The sequence below is a fragment of the Argentina silus genome (genome assembly GCF_951799395.1).
Source record: "Argentina silus genome assembly, chromosome: 14".
NCBI lineage: Eukaryota > Metazoa > Chordata > Actinopteri > Argentiniformes > Argentinidae > Argentina > Argentina silus.
Window position 1 is genome coordinate 15,979,096 of NC_139668.1, and position 20,435 is coordinate 15,999,530.

The following is a 20,435-nucleotide window of genomic DNA, read 5'->3' on the forward strand; positions in this document are numbered from 1 at the left end:
GTACGTGCGCGTGCGTGTGCGTGTGTGCATGCGTGCACTTACTGGTAGAGGTTCTTGACACTCTGCTCATTGCTGGTGATGCTGTAGTAGGGTCCTTCCATGCGGGAGAAGATAAAAAATGGCACCTCTCCTCTGCTGAACCCTGCTCTCGCCGGAATCTCAATCTCCACATTGTAGGACTCCTTAGGGCGTGTCCCAAAGAACTGCAGTCCGTCCTCGGGGTAGAGGAACAGGGCATAGGAGTCTGTGTCGTCATAGGCTACAACTGCCTGGAATGTGTTCAGCTGGAGAGGAGGTTGGAGGGTAGGAGTGAGTGCACTGCTCCAACAAAGGCTTCAATTTGCAATGGCACATTCTGCTACATAATACAGTATGTATCTGACACACATTTTCCCTGGGGGTGGGAAAAATCTAATTTGCACAGCCATTTAGAGAATGTTTTATCTGCAGCCTACAAGAGGACAGGAATGAGGGGGCTCAATCACAGAATAGAAATGAGCATGCACAAAAATCTTTATCAAGTACCGTGGTAGCGTTCACAGTGCAATCACAACATACAGTACAAAGCTCGAACCCTGTTCACAAGATGCGATTTTTGACGGTGTGTAAAAATTGAAATGAAAGTGAACAAGGATATTGAATGAAAGCTCTCTGAATACAGGGCTGTGGCACATGTCTCGTCCTCCAGCTTATCAGCACCCAGGCAGCCCGGTGATCGGATCCTCCTAACAGTTTTAACACTCACTCCCGATGTTTAAACATCACACCAATATCCCCCCTACCCTAAATGTTGACCTGAATATAAGCCCTTTCCTCCACTTTACAGAAGCGTCCCCCTGCTTTTACAAGGCCGTGTGTCCCACCAAATGTGCCCCCCCCCCTTGAAACACTTCCCCCCCATGTCTTTATGGAGTATTTAAAGGCTGTCCTCTTCCCCCCTCCCCGCTGCGTTTCACACCCTGTTTAAAGAGGCCCTGCACACCACTAAAAGGCCATGATTAAGAGGGTTGCAGGGGGACTCGCTTGATGTCATGTCTTGAGCAATTTGTTCTGTAACAAGCTGTGTGGCTCTCAGAGGCGTTCAATTAAAACTGTGGGAACACAAATGCTCTAGAGAGCGAGGTTTCATCTTAAACTGTCAGGCCGTCCACGGCCACACAAGGAGTCTGGAGACTATGACTGATGTAGATAGAGAGCAAATGGTGATAGAGACACATATCTCACTCTGTGTGGTATTTGAACTTTAAGGAGAGACACCCTTCCCCCAACCTCTGTGATTCACTCCCACCTTCCCTCGCTCTCGCTCTCTCTCTCTCTCTCTCTCTCTCTCTCTCACCCTGGACCTGTGTGAAATCCCTCACTCCTCTCCTCCTCCCCCACTTGAGTAATCTCAGAGAGGAGCTATCACCTTCATCACCAAAATAACCCCCCCCCCCCACCTCAACCTCCACACTAATCCCCCGACTCCAGACCCTGCATCTGGTTCAGAGAGAGGAGAGAGGGAGGAAAAGATGGGGGAAGAAGGGGAGAAAGAGAGACACAAAGACAAACCCCCAGGCCTCCTAATTCCACAGCAGACCCCCACCCCCCACCCCCCATCTCCTTCTAGATGCCCCCTCCTCTCTCCCTCTCCCTCCACTCCCCTCCCTGGCCTCAAAAGTCCTAATTACAAGACCACACTGCCTTGGAGCGCACCAGAAACACGCCCATAAACAAGATTGTTTAAAGATGTTATTGTAAATAATTAGTCTTCCCATGTGTAGCTGAGACGGGCTAAGACTGGGCCAGCTAGCCGGCCGGCATACCGGGGGTTTGGTTTGCGGGCCTGGGAATGCTGATGATCATGGTACCACAAGGCACGGAGCCATTGGCAGATGATGGGACCCAGACCTTATAGTTTCTCTGGGCTCCAGCTTGCTGGACTTCCATTGCTTATTTGCTCAAGGGGTAACACCTCCACAGACCCTCCTCTCACCCAAACCCCCCAACTCCATCATGGCATCTGGGGCGATGGACATCTGGGGCTGGGGGTGGTTGAAGGGGGGCTGGGGTGGGTGGGGGGGTGGGGTGCTGGGGGGGGTTTGCCTGGAGAGCTCTGCCGTTCCAACAAGATAAATCCCAAAGGTAAACAAGAAGGGATCATCCAGAGTTCTTCTCAGAAACTCTGTCACACTCTCGGTCAAGAGGAAACGTTGTAAATCAAATACCAAGGGAGGAGGGTATGTATTTAGAGGGAGGGTATCTAATAGAGAAGTTAACAGAAGTTGACTAGTCATGTTCAACAGCAGTTTGACAGGACCACCACATCACTGGGAGCTGCTGAGTGAGTCACCGATGACTAGAGCATGGCTGGGCGGGAGTCACAGTCCCACACCAGACGTCTTCTGGCCGCTCTTGAAGGAAAATAGTGAGTGTAGGTGTGTGTGTGTGTGTGTGTGTGTGTGTGTGTGTGTGAGAGAGAGAGAGAGAGAGAGAGAGAGAGAGAGAGAGAGAGAGAGAGAGAGATAGAGAGAGAGGAACGACAAAAATGTGTGGGACAGGCACTCTTGTTTGTTTGTTGCCAGGTTTTCAGACAGTGGCTGCAGCTGCAGACAACCAGACTGCCAGCCAGGTCTCACTAGTTCGTTAGGCTCTACCAACAGTACACACACACACACACACACACACACACACACACACACACACACACACACACACACACACACACACACACACACACACACACACACACACATTACCAGGGTTACCAGGGTTACCAGGGTTACCAGGGTTACCAGTCAGGTTTTCTAATTTTACTGCTTGCTTTCATGTCCTCTCACTCTAATGCAATAAAAGAGTGGGGACAGTATGTGGTCATGGAGACAAAATGTGTTTTTGTCAACTCAAGAGTAAAACACTGTTCTAAAACACTGGAGCGGCAGCGTGGTCCGAAACCAACAGGCCGTACGGCTTTGATTCAGATCAAGTCTGTTTCTCTGTTGTCTGGGAAGAGGGGGATCTCATGTTCTCTGACACTTGGAGACTTAAACAAGGGGGACGTGTTTCTGAGGACCCTTGTGTGGCTGAGCAGGGGCGTCCCCAGAACTAATAAATAACAAGAGATAATATTTTCAGTGCGCTGCAGCTGTCTGTTCTGTCTCGGGAGGAGTGGGCCAAAGCCAACAGAAAAGCCTATTCATTCATGAGCATTCGAACAACCCGGCGACACTGACTATGCTGTTCAGTGGTCTTTTCCTCATCAGAGCCTGAAATCAATCCATCCCTGACCTGAGGGGCCCCCTGGTGAACAACCAGCAAGTCGTAATGCAGGGTTCGGTTCCTACAGTACCTATGACTGGGAAAACACTCTGGGGAAACACTGTTGTTCACGAGGGACGAAAAAGCTGTTTAGCATCTCTGTCCTCGCCCCCAACTGGAATGGGACCCCCTTTTAAAAGCATTATCTGAGCCACGCTGAAAGATAGGACCCATACGTTTCTCATGAGTCCATGAAATACAGCTTGAGGGAAATGTTTCCAGGAGTGGGGATTTTTTTCCCCCGGATGAAAAGTGATATCAGCATGTCTTGGACTATACTCTGACAAACATAGGCGAAAGATTCCGCAAACATGTACCTGGCTAGTCGAATTATTAGCGGGAAAGGGGAAGTAGTGGTGAATCTAATCTATCCCTGCCATGCACAATAGAGGGCTTGTGTGCTTAAGAGTGTTAGAATCCACTACGTTATGTGAAGAAGCAAAGCCCTGCATTATGATAATGACGGCTGGCAGTAGTCTCTCACATTCCCCGCGTCTTAGGAAGCACAAACCTGTCCATTGAGGAAGGCGAGGGTATGGTTTCTCCCCATGGGTTTATCTTAAGTGTTTATGTAGTGAAACGTTAGACTCCACGGAGTATCTCTGGGGAGTGGCCCAGAGGTCTAGGCACAGTTAGAGTGAAAGATACTATCTGATTCAACCAAGTTGCTGATAAAAACTGCTCTCTAGGTATTTTCTTTTTTCAATCTCACAAATACCTTTGGCACCTGTCCAGGAATGTGTGTTCTGCTCTAAGTTATATATCAAGCGCCTTGTTTTAATGTTCCAGGTAAACGTTCTGATTGCATTTTTTCTGTGTGTTACATGTGGGAATATGAGCCCTTGATCCCTATTGCACTGGGAGAAAGAGAGGCGTGCCCAGTCGCCTTCTGGGGGTGGAAAGGGGGGAGAGAGGGAGGGGGAGGAAGGGGGACGAGTTGGAGCGGACGACTGATGCCCTGATCTGATTACCTTTGACCCATGCCAGAGGTCAAGGGGCAGTTTAGTAGGAGAGAGGGGCACTGTTATCCTTAGGGGTCACACGTTGAGACCCTCCCTACAGGCGACTTACAGACAGACAGACAGACAGACAGGCAGACAGACAGACAGACAGACAGACAGACAGACAGACAAGACAAGACAAGACAAGACAGACAGACAGACAGACAGACAGACAGACAGACAGGCAGGCAGACAGACAGGCAGACAGACAGACAGACAAACAGACAGAAAAGACAGACAGACAGACAGACAAGACAGAAAGGACAGACAGACAGACAGACAGACAGGCAGGCAGACAGACAGACAGACAGACAGACAGACAGACAGGCAGACAGGCAGACAGACAGACAGACAGACGAGACAAACAGATACAAGCTGTACATACAGCATAGAAAAACAGGCAGACAGACTAGCATATTGATGGACAGACAGACAACACAGAGAAAGATCTACAGACAGCCACGGACACGACAACTCTCACCGCATTGGACGGCCCGGCAGCACGGGTGACCTCCTCGTAGGCAGCCACTCTCTCCCAGGTGGCGATGACGGCGTGGGTGGGCGTGAAGCGCGCGTCAGGGAAACCCCTGTGCACTTCCTGGGCAACGCGGTTAAGGATGCTAGGCGTCTCTGTGACCCGGAAGTAGATGGCGCCTTTGCCCTTGCTGGTGTCAATGTCTGCCAGGAAGGGAGCGATGACAGGGAAGTCAGTGGGAAAGCCATCATCCACATACTGCTTCTCCATTGGCAGGTCCTGGGCTGAGATGATGCCATTGGTGGCCACCTGGGGAAGGAGAGTGCCATGAAGAAAAGGTGTAGCTATTTCCAAAGGGTTTACCATAACAACTACAATTAATAATCAATTGATTGATCATAATAATTTTCCATTTGTTTGCAACAAAAAAATATATATATTGGTGATGAGTTGTCTTTGTGTTTCTGCTGTTTCTCAAGTAGCCTGTTATTTCACGCCGGCCTCTGAGTAGAACCTCAGTGTGAAATGAATTTCCTCTAGGAATCAATTTAGTCAAATATACGTGTTTCCTCTGACATGAAGCACTTAAGACTTGACTTTGTTGTTTCACATTGAATTATAAAGTTGGCAGTTTTACGACTGTTTTACATGCCCCCCAAAGACCCTTGCTAGTGATCTACTGACCAAAGTGCTAAAGGTGATTTGCCCAAAGGATTTGGCTTCTGACATGTGGAGGGAATACTGTTCCGAGAATCCAATGTAACTTTATGAATTAATGTAAAAGATTTAAAAAAATAAAATAATAATAATAATAATTTTGTACTTCCCATAAAGAACCAAAGACATAGAACTTTTTTTTAGTCAAGTTTGTTGATATTGAAAACAATTATCAAATTATTGAGGGGGTCATTGCAGCACCGACCTATTTTCCTTTATTCATCATGATAGGGATCAACCGATTGACACTTAGGAACTAAAGCAGTATCCTGTTCAAACTCTGGCCATTCCAATTTATAAATACATTTAGCAGCCAAGATACATGATTGCAAATTAAATAGCTCTGAATGTTCCCGTTAAATTCCATATATACATGATAGTCTACGCACCCTTTTGAGTAGAGTTCGCTACGACCATGCAATAACCACATAATAGACCAAGTTTCATGAATGACACATTTTCTATTTCCTCAGAGTAGGTATTTGGTCATTTTATGTCATATACTTTTTCATAGTCACAAACTTAATTCATGGGCAATTGACCTCCACCTCCACACATTTGTAATAATGCTGAGTGGGCACAGTGTAAGTTAAATATTTCATACTCACGTATAACTCACTAAACTGCGCCTCGTAGAAAAAAAGAGGTCTCTTCAGCGCAAGAACTTTGGAGGTCTCGTCGTCCCCCTCTTGAAGGGTGAAATCGCCGCTGAGTGTCCCATAAGGAAATATATCTGCCTTCTGAATGGCTGTAACAAGATGGACAGTCCACGACAACTGAAATAAAAATATCATACATTTTACCCTCGCCATTATAAATGTAGCCTATGGACAGATCGGCATTGATCTAGCAGCGGTTTAGGGATTCACCCGGCGGCTGTTGCAGCGGATAAGAAGCAGCGAGCCAGGGGATGGTGCCTTTCTATAGGAATTTCAATCCACATCAACTTCTACCTCTGACCCAAGCACTCCCAAAATTAAGCGGGAGGGATTTAGGAGTTTAGTGGCTGTTGATTGGTTACGGTTCCCTTGACTGGCAAGACACTGGACACCATCTGGTTTCAATTTAGAAAGAAAAATACCATTTTTAATCTACACGATTTTTTCGTAACCTTATATCCACCACAATGTATGGGCACATTGGGAACAATGTTGTTGGATCGTTACTGTTAAATCCTGATTTATAAAATCACGTTCACACATCATTTCCTGAGCTGACCTATTCACCTATTAGTTTTCACACATTTTCTTGGATCTTTTGTATTATTTTATTGTCTCTATAGTGTCCCTCTAACTCAAAGTAACCCTTCCCCTACTTTTTTTTCAGAAACAATTCAGTGCTTTTATTGGTCAATCAACTGTCAAAATGCATTATTAATTCAGGCCTAGTATAAGGCCCAGCTAAATCCATACGTTCACCTAGGCCTACGACATAGACATTGAATAATCTACCAACCTAAAAGGTGTAATAATGTTCCCTCTGTGTGTCATTATAGGTGGACAGGCTGCAAATATAAGGGAATCACAGTATCACTGTTTCCTAATTGTATGTTGCAGAGACTAATATTAAACGTAGGGCTGGTTATACCCGGCCACAGATTGAGCCTGATCCTAGACTAAAATGCATCTTCAATTGAGAGTTTCTATTTAACATGTTATTAGTCCAGGTCTACAATAGGCCAAATTTGTGTCTGGAAAACCCAACCCAATTGTCTTCTAGATGTAAGCCTACCACCTTGTCCCTATGGCAGTAAGACATTTTTGTTCTTTTACGGAATATGTAATTTTTAAAGGTTTAAAGCCAAGTGGGCCTAGGCCAACTGTACGATGTGCCACCTAGTGGTGGTGATCATGGCAGGAGAGGAGCAAGTGCAACCGTCTCAATAACCACAAGATGGCGATATTGCCGTATTTTTCGGACGTAAGTCAAAGCGGGCATATGAAATGTGGAGCGATGCATGGTGAACCATGCATGCAACATAATCAATTCTAAATCTATGGATTCCATTCTGTTTACATTCCACTTTGGAAACAGTGGAGATCAACAATATAAGACACGAGTATGCCACTCCTATTTTCCATCATATCCCCCAAGTTTTGAAATATGCATGTTTTTAAGAAACACGTATTTGTCACTCATTGTGAACATGTTCGGACACTGCAGGAACTAGCAGAGGTAAACAGACTGCACGGACCATGACCTTGATATATCATATCACAACTTGCTAGCAGATACATTTGTCATTGCAGTCACTGCCAAGAATTGTTCATAATCCTCTACCACAGGGTCATAGAGAGTAACAGGGCTCCTGTGTCTCCCAGTTTCTGTTCAGGCCGCTAGGGTAGAGCTAGGGCCACTGGGTCCCTCTGATCACATTCAATAACTTTATTTCTTCCTTCTTAAAATGTTCAATGGTTAACATTTTTCCATAACATTGGACCATATTTAATCAAATCCATGCAACTTTCCTCGATCGAATGAAATGAAGTTCCTCCTGTGTTGCCATCAAATATGTTTGAATATGTGGTTGATGAATATTAATATGTGGTTGTTATATTCTGTCTCATTCGGTAATTTGCATGAGTGTATGAATGTGAAATATGAAACATGCAAACATGCAGTGTCGCAGCGCAAACAGTCTGTTTTATCTTACCCAGGAAACCAGGTGACCAATTTTATTTGAATATGATCCACCATTTTATTAAGGGTTTTATATTCCAGAAAAAATATTTCTATGGAGTTTCTGTAAATCAAAATCAAATAATGGGTTATGATTTATGTTGGCTATTTGTGCCTTTTGATGATTGTTCCATGATGGTTTTGTTCTTTTTCTCTATGAATAACACGCATTATCATGCTAAGTGCCTTGAAATAGAATTACTGTGCAATGGATGTGGGACATTTCCTGGATGCTTTCTCTAAGTAAGCCTCAATGTTAAATGCCAATATGACCAGTTCAATTACACATCTATTATTAATCAAGAGAGACTAGATCAGACCTTCGATGAGTGGATGCCATTAAAGCTTCTTCAGGAGACGTGTTTCAACTGAATCCATTTCAACCAGCATCCTGTTGACATACAATTGGTGTTAGGGGTTAGCACCTCTATAGACACTCACTGTATCTAACATTGTCATGTGACATTAAAGGTTGAGATAAAAGATGAGGATTTTAATTGGCCAAAAAATCAATGATGCCAAGACTCTATCAGGATATATTCTAAATACATGTTCAAACCATATGAATGTTTCTTAATCAAACCTGCAGTGGGAGAAACATTCTGGCCAAACAATACGGTGTTGCATGTTTTTATTGTATTGTGGTGAGCCATACAATCATCTAATTTCACTACATTATCACTTTTTATGAGGTCTCAGCAGGCAATGTGTTATCCAGGGAATTTCAAAACAATATGTGGAAGGTGTCTAATTATCACTTGTTGTAAAAGACAATCATTCCCCATGATGGAACAAACACCAACACATTGACTGCTGTTCGTCAAATCGCCAGAGACATAACATATTCATGTCACAAATCATCCAATAAAATTGTCCATGGCACCTTTCAGAAGGGACATCTTTCAGCCTCCTCGGGTAGACGTCAGAGGAATATATTAAAATGTACAGCAGGTACGTGTAATCTCAACTGGGACTCAGCTGCCCATTCTGTAGGCTCACGACGGATATATCAGGATCTGTCAGAGATGGAGAATCAGATGGCTTAGGAGAGGGGCGGGGTGTGTGTGTGTGTGTGTGTGTGTGTGTGTGTGTGTGTGTGTGTGTGTGTGTGTGTGTGTGTGTGTGTGTGTGTGTGTGTGTGTGTGTGTGTGTGTGGGTGTGTGTGTGTGTGTGTGGTCTTGGTTTAAAAAAAACTAAAACCTTTGAGATTAAATGACAGCTCAAGTCAAAACATTATTTTCCCAATTAGTGAAGTGTGGCCCTTTTATTTATTTATTTCTGTATTGTTTTATTGTTCTATTTTGTAAATTTGTTTTTGCTATCTTGTTAATATTTTGCTCATATATTGTTTTTTATGTCCCATGCACCAACCTCACCAAGTCAATTTCCTGCATGTGCAAATATACTTGGCCACATAAAAGAATTCTGATTCTGATTCTTGCATTTATGTTGATGAAGCAGTTCAGGAATTTTAGTTTGATGACTGTGTGGTTGTACTACATTATATCCTCACATACATGGCTTGGACCACAAAAGATACATTTTGGACTTTAATGGTTGAACTTGATAATTAATTATAGGCCCACTATACAAATAAAATAAGGCATAGAAATAATTGAAGAAAAAACAGACAATCTAGGACACTCATAATCTTCTGTCCATTCAACTACACATACATCATAGACAATAATTAATGACAATCACGAATATCCTGAAGTCCATCTGAATTATAGTGCGCGAGCTTCAGCAGAATGGTTTTTTTCCACTTCTGAGAGGGTGTGTCAACATGTCGATGACGTCACTGCATCGCTTCTTTTGGACAGCCCAGTCCGGGGAACTCATGGTTTACTCGCAACGCCCAATTTTCTGCCTCATCTTTACCAAAAGAAACAACAGGGGTTGGCAACAACCTATACAAGTATGGACGAGATGACTAAATGTGGACTGGACCACAATTAATAATATTTTAGGGCAGGAAACAGTGACTTATGGAGCTAAGTTGGACAGTCCGTAGTAACCCAGTCATACAGTAGTAATTCGCGCGTCCCGCAACTGTGGAGAGAGACAGAGAGAGAGAGAGAGAGAGAGAGAGAGAGAGAGAGAGAGAGAGAGAGAGAGAGAGACAGAGAGAGAGAGAGAGAGAGAGAGAGTGAGAGTAAGTAGCCTAGGCTACGCGCGCTCCATCATATAGGTGCACCGCTGCACTGCTCTCAACTTCAAACCTTGTCACTGTTCGAACACAGAACAGCAACTTAAGGAAACAAACTTTTAGAAGAACATTGCTCGCTTCTACAGTACTGACACTTAAGTGCTGACACTTTTTCATAAGGACTGCGAGTCTTAAAACCCTCACATTGAGTCGCGACAGAGGTCAACTTTTTCCTATGGAATTGACAACGAACACAGATAATGATCCGTGCCACCACAAGCTGCATATCGAGTCCGGGAGCCCGCTTATCAGCGGGCTCATGTTCTCCGCCGGTGTGATCGGTAACGTGGCCGCTTTGGTCCTGTTGGAGATACGCCGAAGGAAGGACCAGAGCCGAGAGAGACTGTCACTGTTCCACGTGCTGGTGACCTCGCTGGTATTAACGGACCTGACGGGCACTTGTCTCGTCAGCCCACTCGTGTTAGCATCGTATTCCTTTAACACTACAATAATCGGTATGAGTAACACCACCGCAGTGTGTGAATACTTTGGATTCAGCATGACTTTTTTCAGCCTGGCCACATTGTCTCTCCTTTTCGCCATGGCGCTGGAGCGCTGCCTCTCTATCGGGTATCCATACCTGTATGGGCGACACGTAACCAAGCGCTGTGGATACATCACCATTCCTTTGATTTTTTTACTATGTACATTGTTTTGTCTGATGCCCTTCGTTGGGTTCGGGGACTACGTGCAGTATTGCCCGGGAACGTGGTGCTTCATTGACATGAACCCCATGAATCAGGAGGACCAAGTTTACGCAATTCTGTACGCTACAGTGATGCTCCTACTTGTCACATTCATCGTAGCTTGTAACGCGTTCGTCGTGTACCACCTGGTCCTCATGTACCGGAGGCGCAAAGTGAACCGGGGATCCGTGACAACGCGGAGCAAGAAGGATCGGCGAGTCCTTTCCTTGGCCGAGGAAGTTGAGCATCTCATACTACTCGTGTTCATGACTGTAATATTCGTGATTTGCACCCTTCCTCTGGTGGTAAGTTTTGACAGAGCGTTAAATCATTCTAACTTTGCCTTTTGCGCAGTAGAGGTTTTGCACAGAGGCACTGATTCTGGCTCTCATTTTGCGTTCTTGACTGTCCCATTAGATTTGCACAATTTAATTGAAATAGGCAATAGCCGTACATCTTCCCAAATGTGTTTTACAATTAGAAGCGTTAAATCAGATTAGGCTACATAGTTGAGATGGGATGACTTTACTCTAATGGGAGCAAAAAAACATGGTAAGCAAATTATATGGCATGCATCCATTAAGGAGGGAAATTCATTTCAATAAAAAAGGAATAGATTATTCACAATCACCCAGGTCATATAACTACAGTACATACATAAGATAAAACATCAGTGATGACAACACCAAATAGGCTAATAGTGAAGTTACAGTATCTTCTATGTGATTCGTTACAGTACCTGTCAAAGGTTTGGACACACCTTCTCATTTTTTTTTTTTTTTTTTTTTTTTTTTTTTTTTTATTATTTTCTACATTGTAGATTAATATTGAAGACATCAAAACTATGAAGGAACACATATGGAATTATGTAGTAAACAAAAAAGTGTTAAACAAACCAGAATACTCTTGGCAAGGTGTGTCCAAACCTTTGACTGGTACTGTATGCTGCAGTCAGATATTATCCCAGCGCCATACAGTTCTGCTTGAAAGCATGCAAACCCCTTGTGCAATTATAGATTTTTTTTTGTTTTTACCATGAAACCTTTATTTAAGGTGCAAAAATAAGTGAACCCAAAGTTGCATTGGTTAAATCAAGTAGGTAAGTAGAATCAGGTGGATAAATAATTGGGTACCAAATGAACCAATCGAAGGCGAGATCTTTAGGAAAGAGTTTGGGAGGGACTCTGATAAATAGAGATAAGCACCTGGTCAGTTTTGTGTTACCCATACGGGGGAATGCAAAACACACCATGCCGAGAGGAAAGGAGATCTCAAAGGACGTCAGGAAGAGGGTAGTGAGAGCACATCAGTCTGGGAAGAGGGAAGGCTATAGAATCATCTCAACAAGATTTGAGCTCCATCAGTCCACTGTGAGGCAAATCATTCACAAATGGAGGGCATTTAACATGACAGCAACTTGGCCTGGAAGTGGACGCCCTTCCAAAATATCCCCAAGAGCCACAAGAAAAATAATAAATCAGGTAATCTAGAGATTTGCAGACCTTCAACAATAAAAAGAACACTAAATCAAAATGGTATTCATGGGAGGGTTGCTAGGAAGAAGCTTTTGCTGTAAATGGAGAGGATTTAACATGATAGCAACTTGGTCTAGAATGACGTTCAAGTCAAAGTTCTGACCTAAATCCAATCGAGATGCTGTGGCAGGACACCCCTCAAACTTCATTCAATCGGCTGAGTTCAGTAAGGAGGAGTGGGCAAAAATCCTTTAAAAGGAAAAAAAAGAGTGATTAGTGGCTATATGAGACGTTTACTCTGAGTTATCGCTGCTAATGGAGGTGCCACAAGCTATTGACTGAAGAGGTTCACATATTTTTGCACACATGAAACCTGAGTTTTTGTTAAATAAACCACTTTCATTAGATAATGAAAAATCTCATTTTTTGTGTCCTTTATTTGGAATGTCTTTATTAAAATTTGGGGTTTAGATAAAGATTTTATAAGTTCATTTTAAGATTTTATACAAAAATAATGATCATCCCTGTATGGTTCACAAACTTTCAAGCAGCACTGTATATCACCATGTATTGAGTTACCTTGGGAACACAATTGTTAGCTCTAATTGTTAGCTTCTAATTGTTAGCTCTCATGGCGGATAAGGGTCTTGCTGTCCCTGAGGACACTTTTCCAGTAATATTACAATATAAGTCATTACTCAACTGTATGCATCTTTCAACACTCATCACATGAACGAGTTATTTGTATTATTACCATTACTCTTTTTTCCAGAGAGGTTGAGGTGTAGGAAGGAAGTGAACAACAATGTGGTTGGCAGAGTGGCACCCACTACACCTTGTGTGTCATATAGGCAGGAAATGAAATGCCATTGAGGTTGAGTGCCTTTTAGACCAGAAGGAGAAAGTCCCCACACTACACATATGTTTATAGATCCTCTGAGCATGATGCTCTCATCATTAATATAATCTTCACCAGTGTAGGCCAGAGGTGGCCTAATTCAGTTTGTGGGATTAATTCAGTTTACCTCTCCACCCTCCACCACCCCCCCCCCCCCCCCACCCACCCACCCACACCCTGTTGACAAATGAGAGGCATTCATTGATTAAAGGACAGCTAATTGATAAATGGTGTGAAATATTATCTCATTACCTAGAACTGGTCTGCTGCTAAATTGACATAGTGATATAGTACGCACTACCCCTCTACCCCTCTGTACAGTTCCTCTACTGTTATGCTTCCTCTAGCATTGTGACTGCCAATGGCACCTGGTCTGAGCAAAGATGTTTTCTTATGATGGCTGATGTATAGATGATTCACTTACTTTAGACAAATGTATTTGTTGTAAGTCGCTTTGGATAAAGGTGTCTGCTAAATGTCAAACATGTCTAAATGCAGTATAGGCTACTCCTGTGGATTGCCCCTCAGACAGCCCAGTGCCCAGTGCAACGTCCCATGTGACCCCACCACGTTGTCACGACTGTAAATCAGTCTTGCATGTGGAACCTCAGCCAGGCGTATCAGACCATAAATAAAAGTCAGCTTGTTAACCTCCTAACACGTATACATACAGTACCAGTCAAAAGTTTGGACACACCTTCTCATTCAATGTTTTTTTTATTTTATTTTTTATTATTATTTTCTACATTGTCGATTAACATTGAAGACATCAAAACTATGAAGGAACACATATGGAATTATGTAGTAAACAAAAAAAAAGTGTTAAACCAACCAGAATGAGTTTTATATTTTAGATTCTTCAAAGTAGGCACCTTTTGCTTTGATGACAGCTTTGCACACTCTTGTCCAAACGTTTGACTGGTACTATAAGGAAGTGGTAAAAGGTAATACAGTAGATGAGGATCCTATGCATTTAAACTTAATTCCCACGCTTCAGATCACGTCTATGTTATCTCTCAGCTAGCAGACTTAAAGGATAGGTTCCAGATCTATAAGTAAATGGCATGTTGTAAAAGGGCACAGGCACTGTTTTGTGTGATTTTTCTCAAAATCAAGCAAAATCTCAAAACGTGTGAAATTCTGTTTGATTTGGCTTGCAACAGAGGTTTGGTTAAACAATCTGAACTTATCCCTTGAAGCCAGCTCCTGTCTTGAGATCTGTATCTTACTCAGACTTTCACTTCAGTCATGCATTGATGTCAATTGGAGATCTGCAGGAGAATTTTAGTCATTTGCACAAGATTTGGCACACAGTCAGAACGTGTGGGTTGAGAGCTTACTACACACTGGGGCTACAGATGCAACATGATCCTGCCTGTGTTCACTCTCCCAGCCCTCGCCGTTCCCTCTCTGTGCCTTCAGTCACCAGTGATACCGTGAATTATTAAACAGCATCACTATGGCCGCTAGAGCACTACGGAGACTACCTACTGAGAGTACTGTTCTGTCTGCATGTCTGCTGCACATCCGTCCAGAGTGCTCTTTCACCATGTCCTACCTCACAGAACAACACTCTCCTCCAGCTGAGGTTGGTTCCACTCAGGGCAGTAATGTGCATCATTAGAATGGAGGATTTGAAGGAGCTCTCTGAAGTATTTTAGTATATTAAACCCTCAGGATAAGGGTACTGTTCTCAAACCCTCGACTGTACCGTACCTCCGTTTGGACTCCAAGCGTCCTAGGAAGGCACAATAAGGTATTCACCTGGAGGGGTGTATTTGGGGAAGAAGGCATTTCAAGTAAGATGCACAAAACAACAAATTCACAGTTAGCTATGCTAATAGCTGTTACATGGAAGAGTTCCGCTCGTAACATAAGCTGTTGTAAATGTGCAAACATCTCAGGTCCTGTGCACATTGCACGTTTTTCAGTTCTCCACAGGAAATTGGTGTAATGACGGTTGTTTCAGGAAATTGGCTTTAGAAGGTTCCTAGAACTTTCGCTTTTAATGTAGACAAGCACCCCTGAGTCAGACTGGGAAACCCAAACACACTCATAGGCAGGGGTGTGTGGCTCTGTGTGCCCGGTGATGGAATGTGTGTGTCAGTTAAATAGAGTTATGAAAACCTGTGAAAAGACATGAGAAGGAAATGTATGCAATTATTGCCAACCTGGCTGTGGTTTAGAAAATGGAGAATGTTTTAAAGTATCTACTGACAGACAGAATGACTGGAGGAAATGGTCCTCTCTTCTTCTCGCATATTCTTTCTCTCTCATTTAAACTTCTGCGGCTCTATGCCACTTTTGATTGGTATGTCAGTTTAGATTCAAATTCCTGACCTACCTATACTCGGTTTCTCTTTTTGAACTACCTGTTATTGTGCATTGTTCTTTAATTTGCTTATATCAACAAACTTTGCTGTTCAGTTTGATTTAGGCTTCATTAGGCATGTTGAGTTAATGTTATGATCGTCATCCCTGATCTCTGACAGGAGACACAGAGTCTTTATAATATTCTCTGTTGTGAATTGTAGCATATTTCTGAGTTCTTATTCCAGTCAACATTCTTGCCACACGAATGCAAGACCTAATGTTACCTAAACACTCTCTTGTGAAGGTCAATAGGAATTAATCATCTATGAAGTCCTTCTAAAGAGTTACATGATTGTGTGGCTGGGGTTTTTTACCAACCACAGTCAGTCATAGTGATGAGTCTTGGAATAACATGGGCCCAGCAGCATGTTGCATTACAGTTTTATGAGCTCATGAAGGGTGATGTTCGTGAGGACACAACCAAGGTTCCCATGCCGTAACTTACTGAGGTCCTGCCAAAGTTTGTTTATTTATATATTTATTACTTTATGACATCTGTTTATGTAAGCGCTTTACTCCATAATCAATATGCTATTAACTTGATCCTCTGCAGCTTAGTTTCACTGAAGAAAATCTGTTTCAGATAAACTGAAATTGATGTTGATCTTAAATAATGTACTTTATCCACTGGCCCTTGTAAAGGCCCTTCATCCAGTGTTTATCCTGTGTGTGAGGATTTCAAAGCAAACAAAGAGGATACATGGAATGTGGTTGTGTCAGTTATTGCTAACAAGTTTTACACTCTGAGCTGTTTTACTTTGGGAGTCAGTCAACTAGGATGTTTGCATGTGGCTTAGATGATCCCCTGTATGAGCTCTGCCTGTGATTAATGGTGGCAGCAGTGGGATCCCTCTCTGAGGCAACAGCTGGGGACTCAATGATTCAGTGTCTTTTCTCCCTTTCTCTTGTCTCTTAGACTCGTGTGTACATCAACTCTACACACCAGAGGAAGGAGAGCCACAGAACAGATCTCATCGCCCTCCGCTTCCTCTCCGTCAACTCCATCATCGACCCCTGGGTCTTTATCTTCCTCAGCCCGTCTGTGCTACGCTTCTTCTGGGGGGCCATGTGCAAGGTCCCTATTCTACCCTCCAGGAGCTCGCTGTTCAAGTCTTCCCTGGGGAAGGACACACATGCCCAGCTGGAGCTGTCCCACTACTCTGCCTCCACAGAGTTCACCCAAGCCCAGAGCTCCACGCAGATGGTGTGAATCAACTGGGCTTTGTATCAGAAGAGTGCCACTGTTGTGCCAACTGGTCCAGCACCATGTCAGGGGGTATGGAACTTCCTAGGGGCAATGTCTGGTGACCAGTGGACCCACCCATCCCTGTTATTTTCTTGTTTGGGAACAAGCTTTGAGTGGCTTGATGAAGAATCCTCCGGAGACAGTTATGGACTTTTGTCTGGCTTGAACTCAGGGGAGAACAGGTCAGGCAGGTCAGGTCATGCTCTGTAGAGTCTTACTTTCTTTTCTTATATGTTTTTTTTAATGAAAAATTCTCCAAGATCAGAAGCCACTACAAGGACATCAACACAAGACTCACAACCCTGAAGGGAGTATCGTATAATGATTGTTTATCCTATGTGAGTTGATAGTATTTCATTGGCATCGTGCCATTATTGTGCCTGGGAGACTTGGAAGGAACTTTGAGATGGGATGGACCTCTCAAGCTATCTCATATGGCATCCCTGTGGTACGAGGATTGTTTATATAGTCATAGACATAGACTATATTCATAGACTATATCCTTGTTATTCTCACATAAACACACACACACACACACACACACACACGTGCGCACACACACGCAGACACACACACACGCATGCACCCATACACATGCACACAAACACGCAGAGATATGCACACATGCACACACACACACACAGACACACGCTCGCACACACACACACACACACACACACACACACACACACACACACACACACACTCTAGCCCTGTTTCCTATTGACCTTTACCCTTTTATTCCACAGGGCTCTCACTCAAGAGGTCACATGCCCAGAGTTGACATTCCCCATTCCCACTTTGATTTTTATCCTCATCTGTCTGGCGCGGGTGAACCACTAACTTAGAACCATATGTACTACATTGGAAGTTGGACAGCATGAAATGAATATTGTGAAGTTATGCTATTAGTGGAGTGTCCTTCAGTTCCCGTATGGGTTTTGTTTGTGTTTAAAGTACAACATTAGTATTTATTGCAATGATGTCTTCTCAGATGTACAATAGTTGATGTGTTCGTGAACCTGAATATGACACGGTGCTTATGATTGTTTATGATCCACCTGTGGTACATCAAGTTATTCCTGTGGATGATGCAAGAGATTTCAATGTGCTTTTGTGTGTGTGTGTGTGTGTGTGTGTGTGTGTGTGTGTGTGTGTGTGTGTGTGTCTGTGTGTGTGTGTGTCTGTGTGTGTGTGCCTCACACAAACTGCACTGAAATGATATGATGTCCAAAAAGAATCCTACCTGTAATTTTGTTATTGTTTGTGTGCGTGTGTTATCCAGTACTGTGGAAGATCCTGATTGCACTGAGCTATGAGATAATGTTAGGCTTGCTTTTGCTTTTGCCCAGGTTTTGGATGATATCCAGATGTGTCTTAACCAAGTTAGAACCCCAACCTCCCTGGAAACGTGAATTCCCCCTGTGTGGAAGCAAAATATCTGTTCTGACTGAGCTTCAGCCTATAGAACGACACAACCAAAGTACCTTCTATGTGATCTTTGCAAAAGCCTATTGAATAAACACACAGACACCTCCAATTTGTCAGCAACAAATAAAGTAAATCATAATAGCATTAATTACAGCTACATCTGGCTCTCCGGAAGGGGAATAAAATGTCCTACTCATTTGATTAATTCTGTTTACATCAGACTGATCAATGAAGGTGATTAGCCAAAAAGGAAATGAGCGTATAAGAACATGGACGAGCGTTGTGTGTATTAGTGCTAGTTAGGGGGGTAGGTAGTGTTGTAGATCTGGTTAGGGGGGAGTCTGGTCCCTGAGGTGGTGGATACCAGAGCCAGCCTTTGTTATGACAAGGCCCCAGTCTTGTGGTGGGAAGAAGCTCAGCCTCATATAATCAGGCTCCTGCAAAAGACGATGGGAGGCCGAGTTCACGGACCTCCTCTCCTATAGGTCGTAGAGTTTATGTAAACAATTGCTTCCGTTGCATAAAAGTGTGTGAGGCGTTGGTATGCTTTTCAAATTTTCAAAGTTTAAAACGCAACCATGACATGTTCATGCGTGTTCGTTCTCTCTATCTCTCTGTCTCTCCCTTCCTCTCTCTCGATAAAGCTGTGACACACCCAAGCCCTTGATATCAGTACAAAATGTCAATGTGTTCAGTCAGATAAATACTAATGAGAGTTGGGTCCCCCCACAGGCTCAATCTTAACTGGCAAAGAAGAGCTGACTTGTTCACTTGGTTTACACTTTAACTGATAGCGGGTGACAGTCAGGGGGGTTCTATTTTAAGTCTATGATAGCTACCTTATACCCCCCTTTCTCTTTCTTTCTTTCTTTCTCACCCTCTCTCTTTCTTTCTCTCCCTCACTCATTCCATCCTCCCTCCTACAGTATAACCTGTGTCGTTTACCCCTGTTCCTCACCCCACTACAAGAGATTTAGAAAGTTTTCAAGAGGCATCCTGCCCCTCACCTGAATACAACCACAGCTTGTTAATGCGAACAGAATGTGATTTAGTCTGAGTCATGGGACTGACAGGGGACACTGAGTACCAGGGCCAATCCAGACAGACAACAATCTCTCCCTCTCCCCATCCCTCCATATCTCCTTCCCTCTGAGAGAGAAATGAATGTATCGCCGGTGGCAACATGGCCGTGTCAGTGTGATCAGTGAAGTGTTTTTCCAAACTGGCTGTTTGATTCTTCTCCTTCTTCAACCTGTCAGCTGTCACCTGGGTTAGGCTGACTTTTATGATTTGCACATTAGAATGAAAGTATGAGTGTTCAGTTGTTCGCTTGATGTGTTCGCACCAATGTGACTCCATTTCATTGTCTGTCATTTCAAGCAGGCATTTAAAAAAAATCTAAGCTAAAGTTATGTGCTTCATGTCTTACTGCTTGAAGCTGTTTGTTACCTTTGTGTTTTGTTGTCAAAATGATCAATTGTAACGTGTTGTAATAAACAGTTACACCACTCGTAAAGATCGGCGTGATCCTTTTTTCTGTGTTGTCATCTCCCCAATTACCTGTGTGATGTTTATCATCCAATGACCTCAAAGCCGAGACCAGGATGTCTGTGTGAGGAGCAGAAAATGCAGCGCTTTGTTTGATAATTCAATTCATCCCAGTTCATTAATGCCGTCTATGCTAATAGAATAGAATGCGATGACCCCTGTGGCCCCTGGTTTAATTGGCACATAAGGAGGAAGCATTTGGAATGTTTATTGCACTGTTGGAGACGGGTACGCTGGCAGCAGCAGATCTGCAGAGGGACAGACAGGAAACAGCTGCTGTGTGGGACATTGAGAGATAGAGGAGGCCCTATGGGTGGGAAACATCAAATGCATGCACCAAGCAACCAGAAACACACACACACACACACACACACGCACACACGCACATGCACATGCACAT

At 43.5% G+C, this 20,435-nt stretch overlaps 2 protein-coding genes across 2 annotated transcripts in view; one reads left to right on the plus strand and one right to left on the minus strand.

Moving 5' to 3' along the window:
* Positions 1-6,284, minus strand: part of nid2a (nidogen 2a (osteonidogen)) — a gene marked incomplete at its 5' end in the record, with an annotated part of 33,129 nt that extends 26,845 nt beyond the window's left edge. Inside the window, 3 exons of the mRNA XM_083684222.1 lie at positions 43-284; positions 4,780-5,082; positions 6,099-6,284. Of these exons, the coding sequence (XP_083540348.1) occupies positions 43-284; positions 4,780-5,082; positions 6,099-6,284 (731 nt within the window). The remainder of the gene's footprint in view (positions 1-42; positions 285-4,779; positions 5,083-6,098) is intronic.
* Positions 6,285-10,456: 4,172 nt separating this feature from the next.
* On the plus strand, positions 10,457-19,987 carry ptger2a (prostaglandin E receptor 2a (subtype EP2)). Its single transcript, XM_083685302.1, has 2 exons — positions 10,457-11,369; positions 16,727-19,987. The coding sequence occupies exons 1-2, from the start codon at positions 10,554-10,556 to the stop codon at positions 17,018-17,020; spliced, it is 1,110 nt and encodes a 369-aa protein (XP_083541428.1). The 5' UTR covers positions 10,457-10,553; the 3' UTR covers positions 17,021-19,987.
* The last annotated feature ends 448 nt before the right edge of the window (positions 19,988-20,435 follow it).

What these genes read in the sequence shown, in the direction of transcription:
- ptger2a (XM_083685302.1), top strand. Translation starts at nt 10,554, where the DNA reads ATGGAATTGACAACGAACACAGATAATGATCCGTGCCACCACAAGCTG. An exon ending in TTTGCACCCTTCCTCTGGTG is followed by an intron (nt 11,370 to 16,726) that starts GTAAGTTTTGAC and finishes CTTGTCTCTTAG; the next exon opens with ACTCGTGTGTACATCAACTC.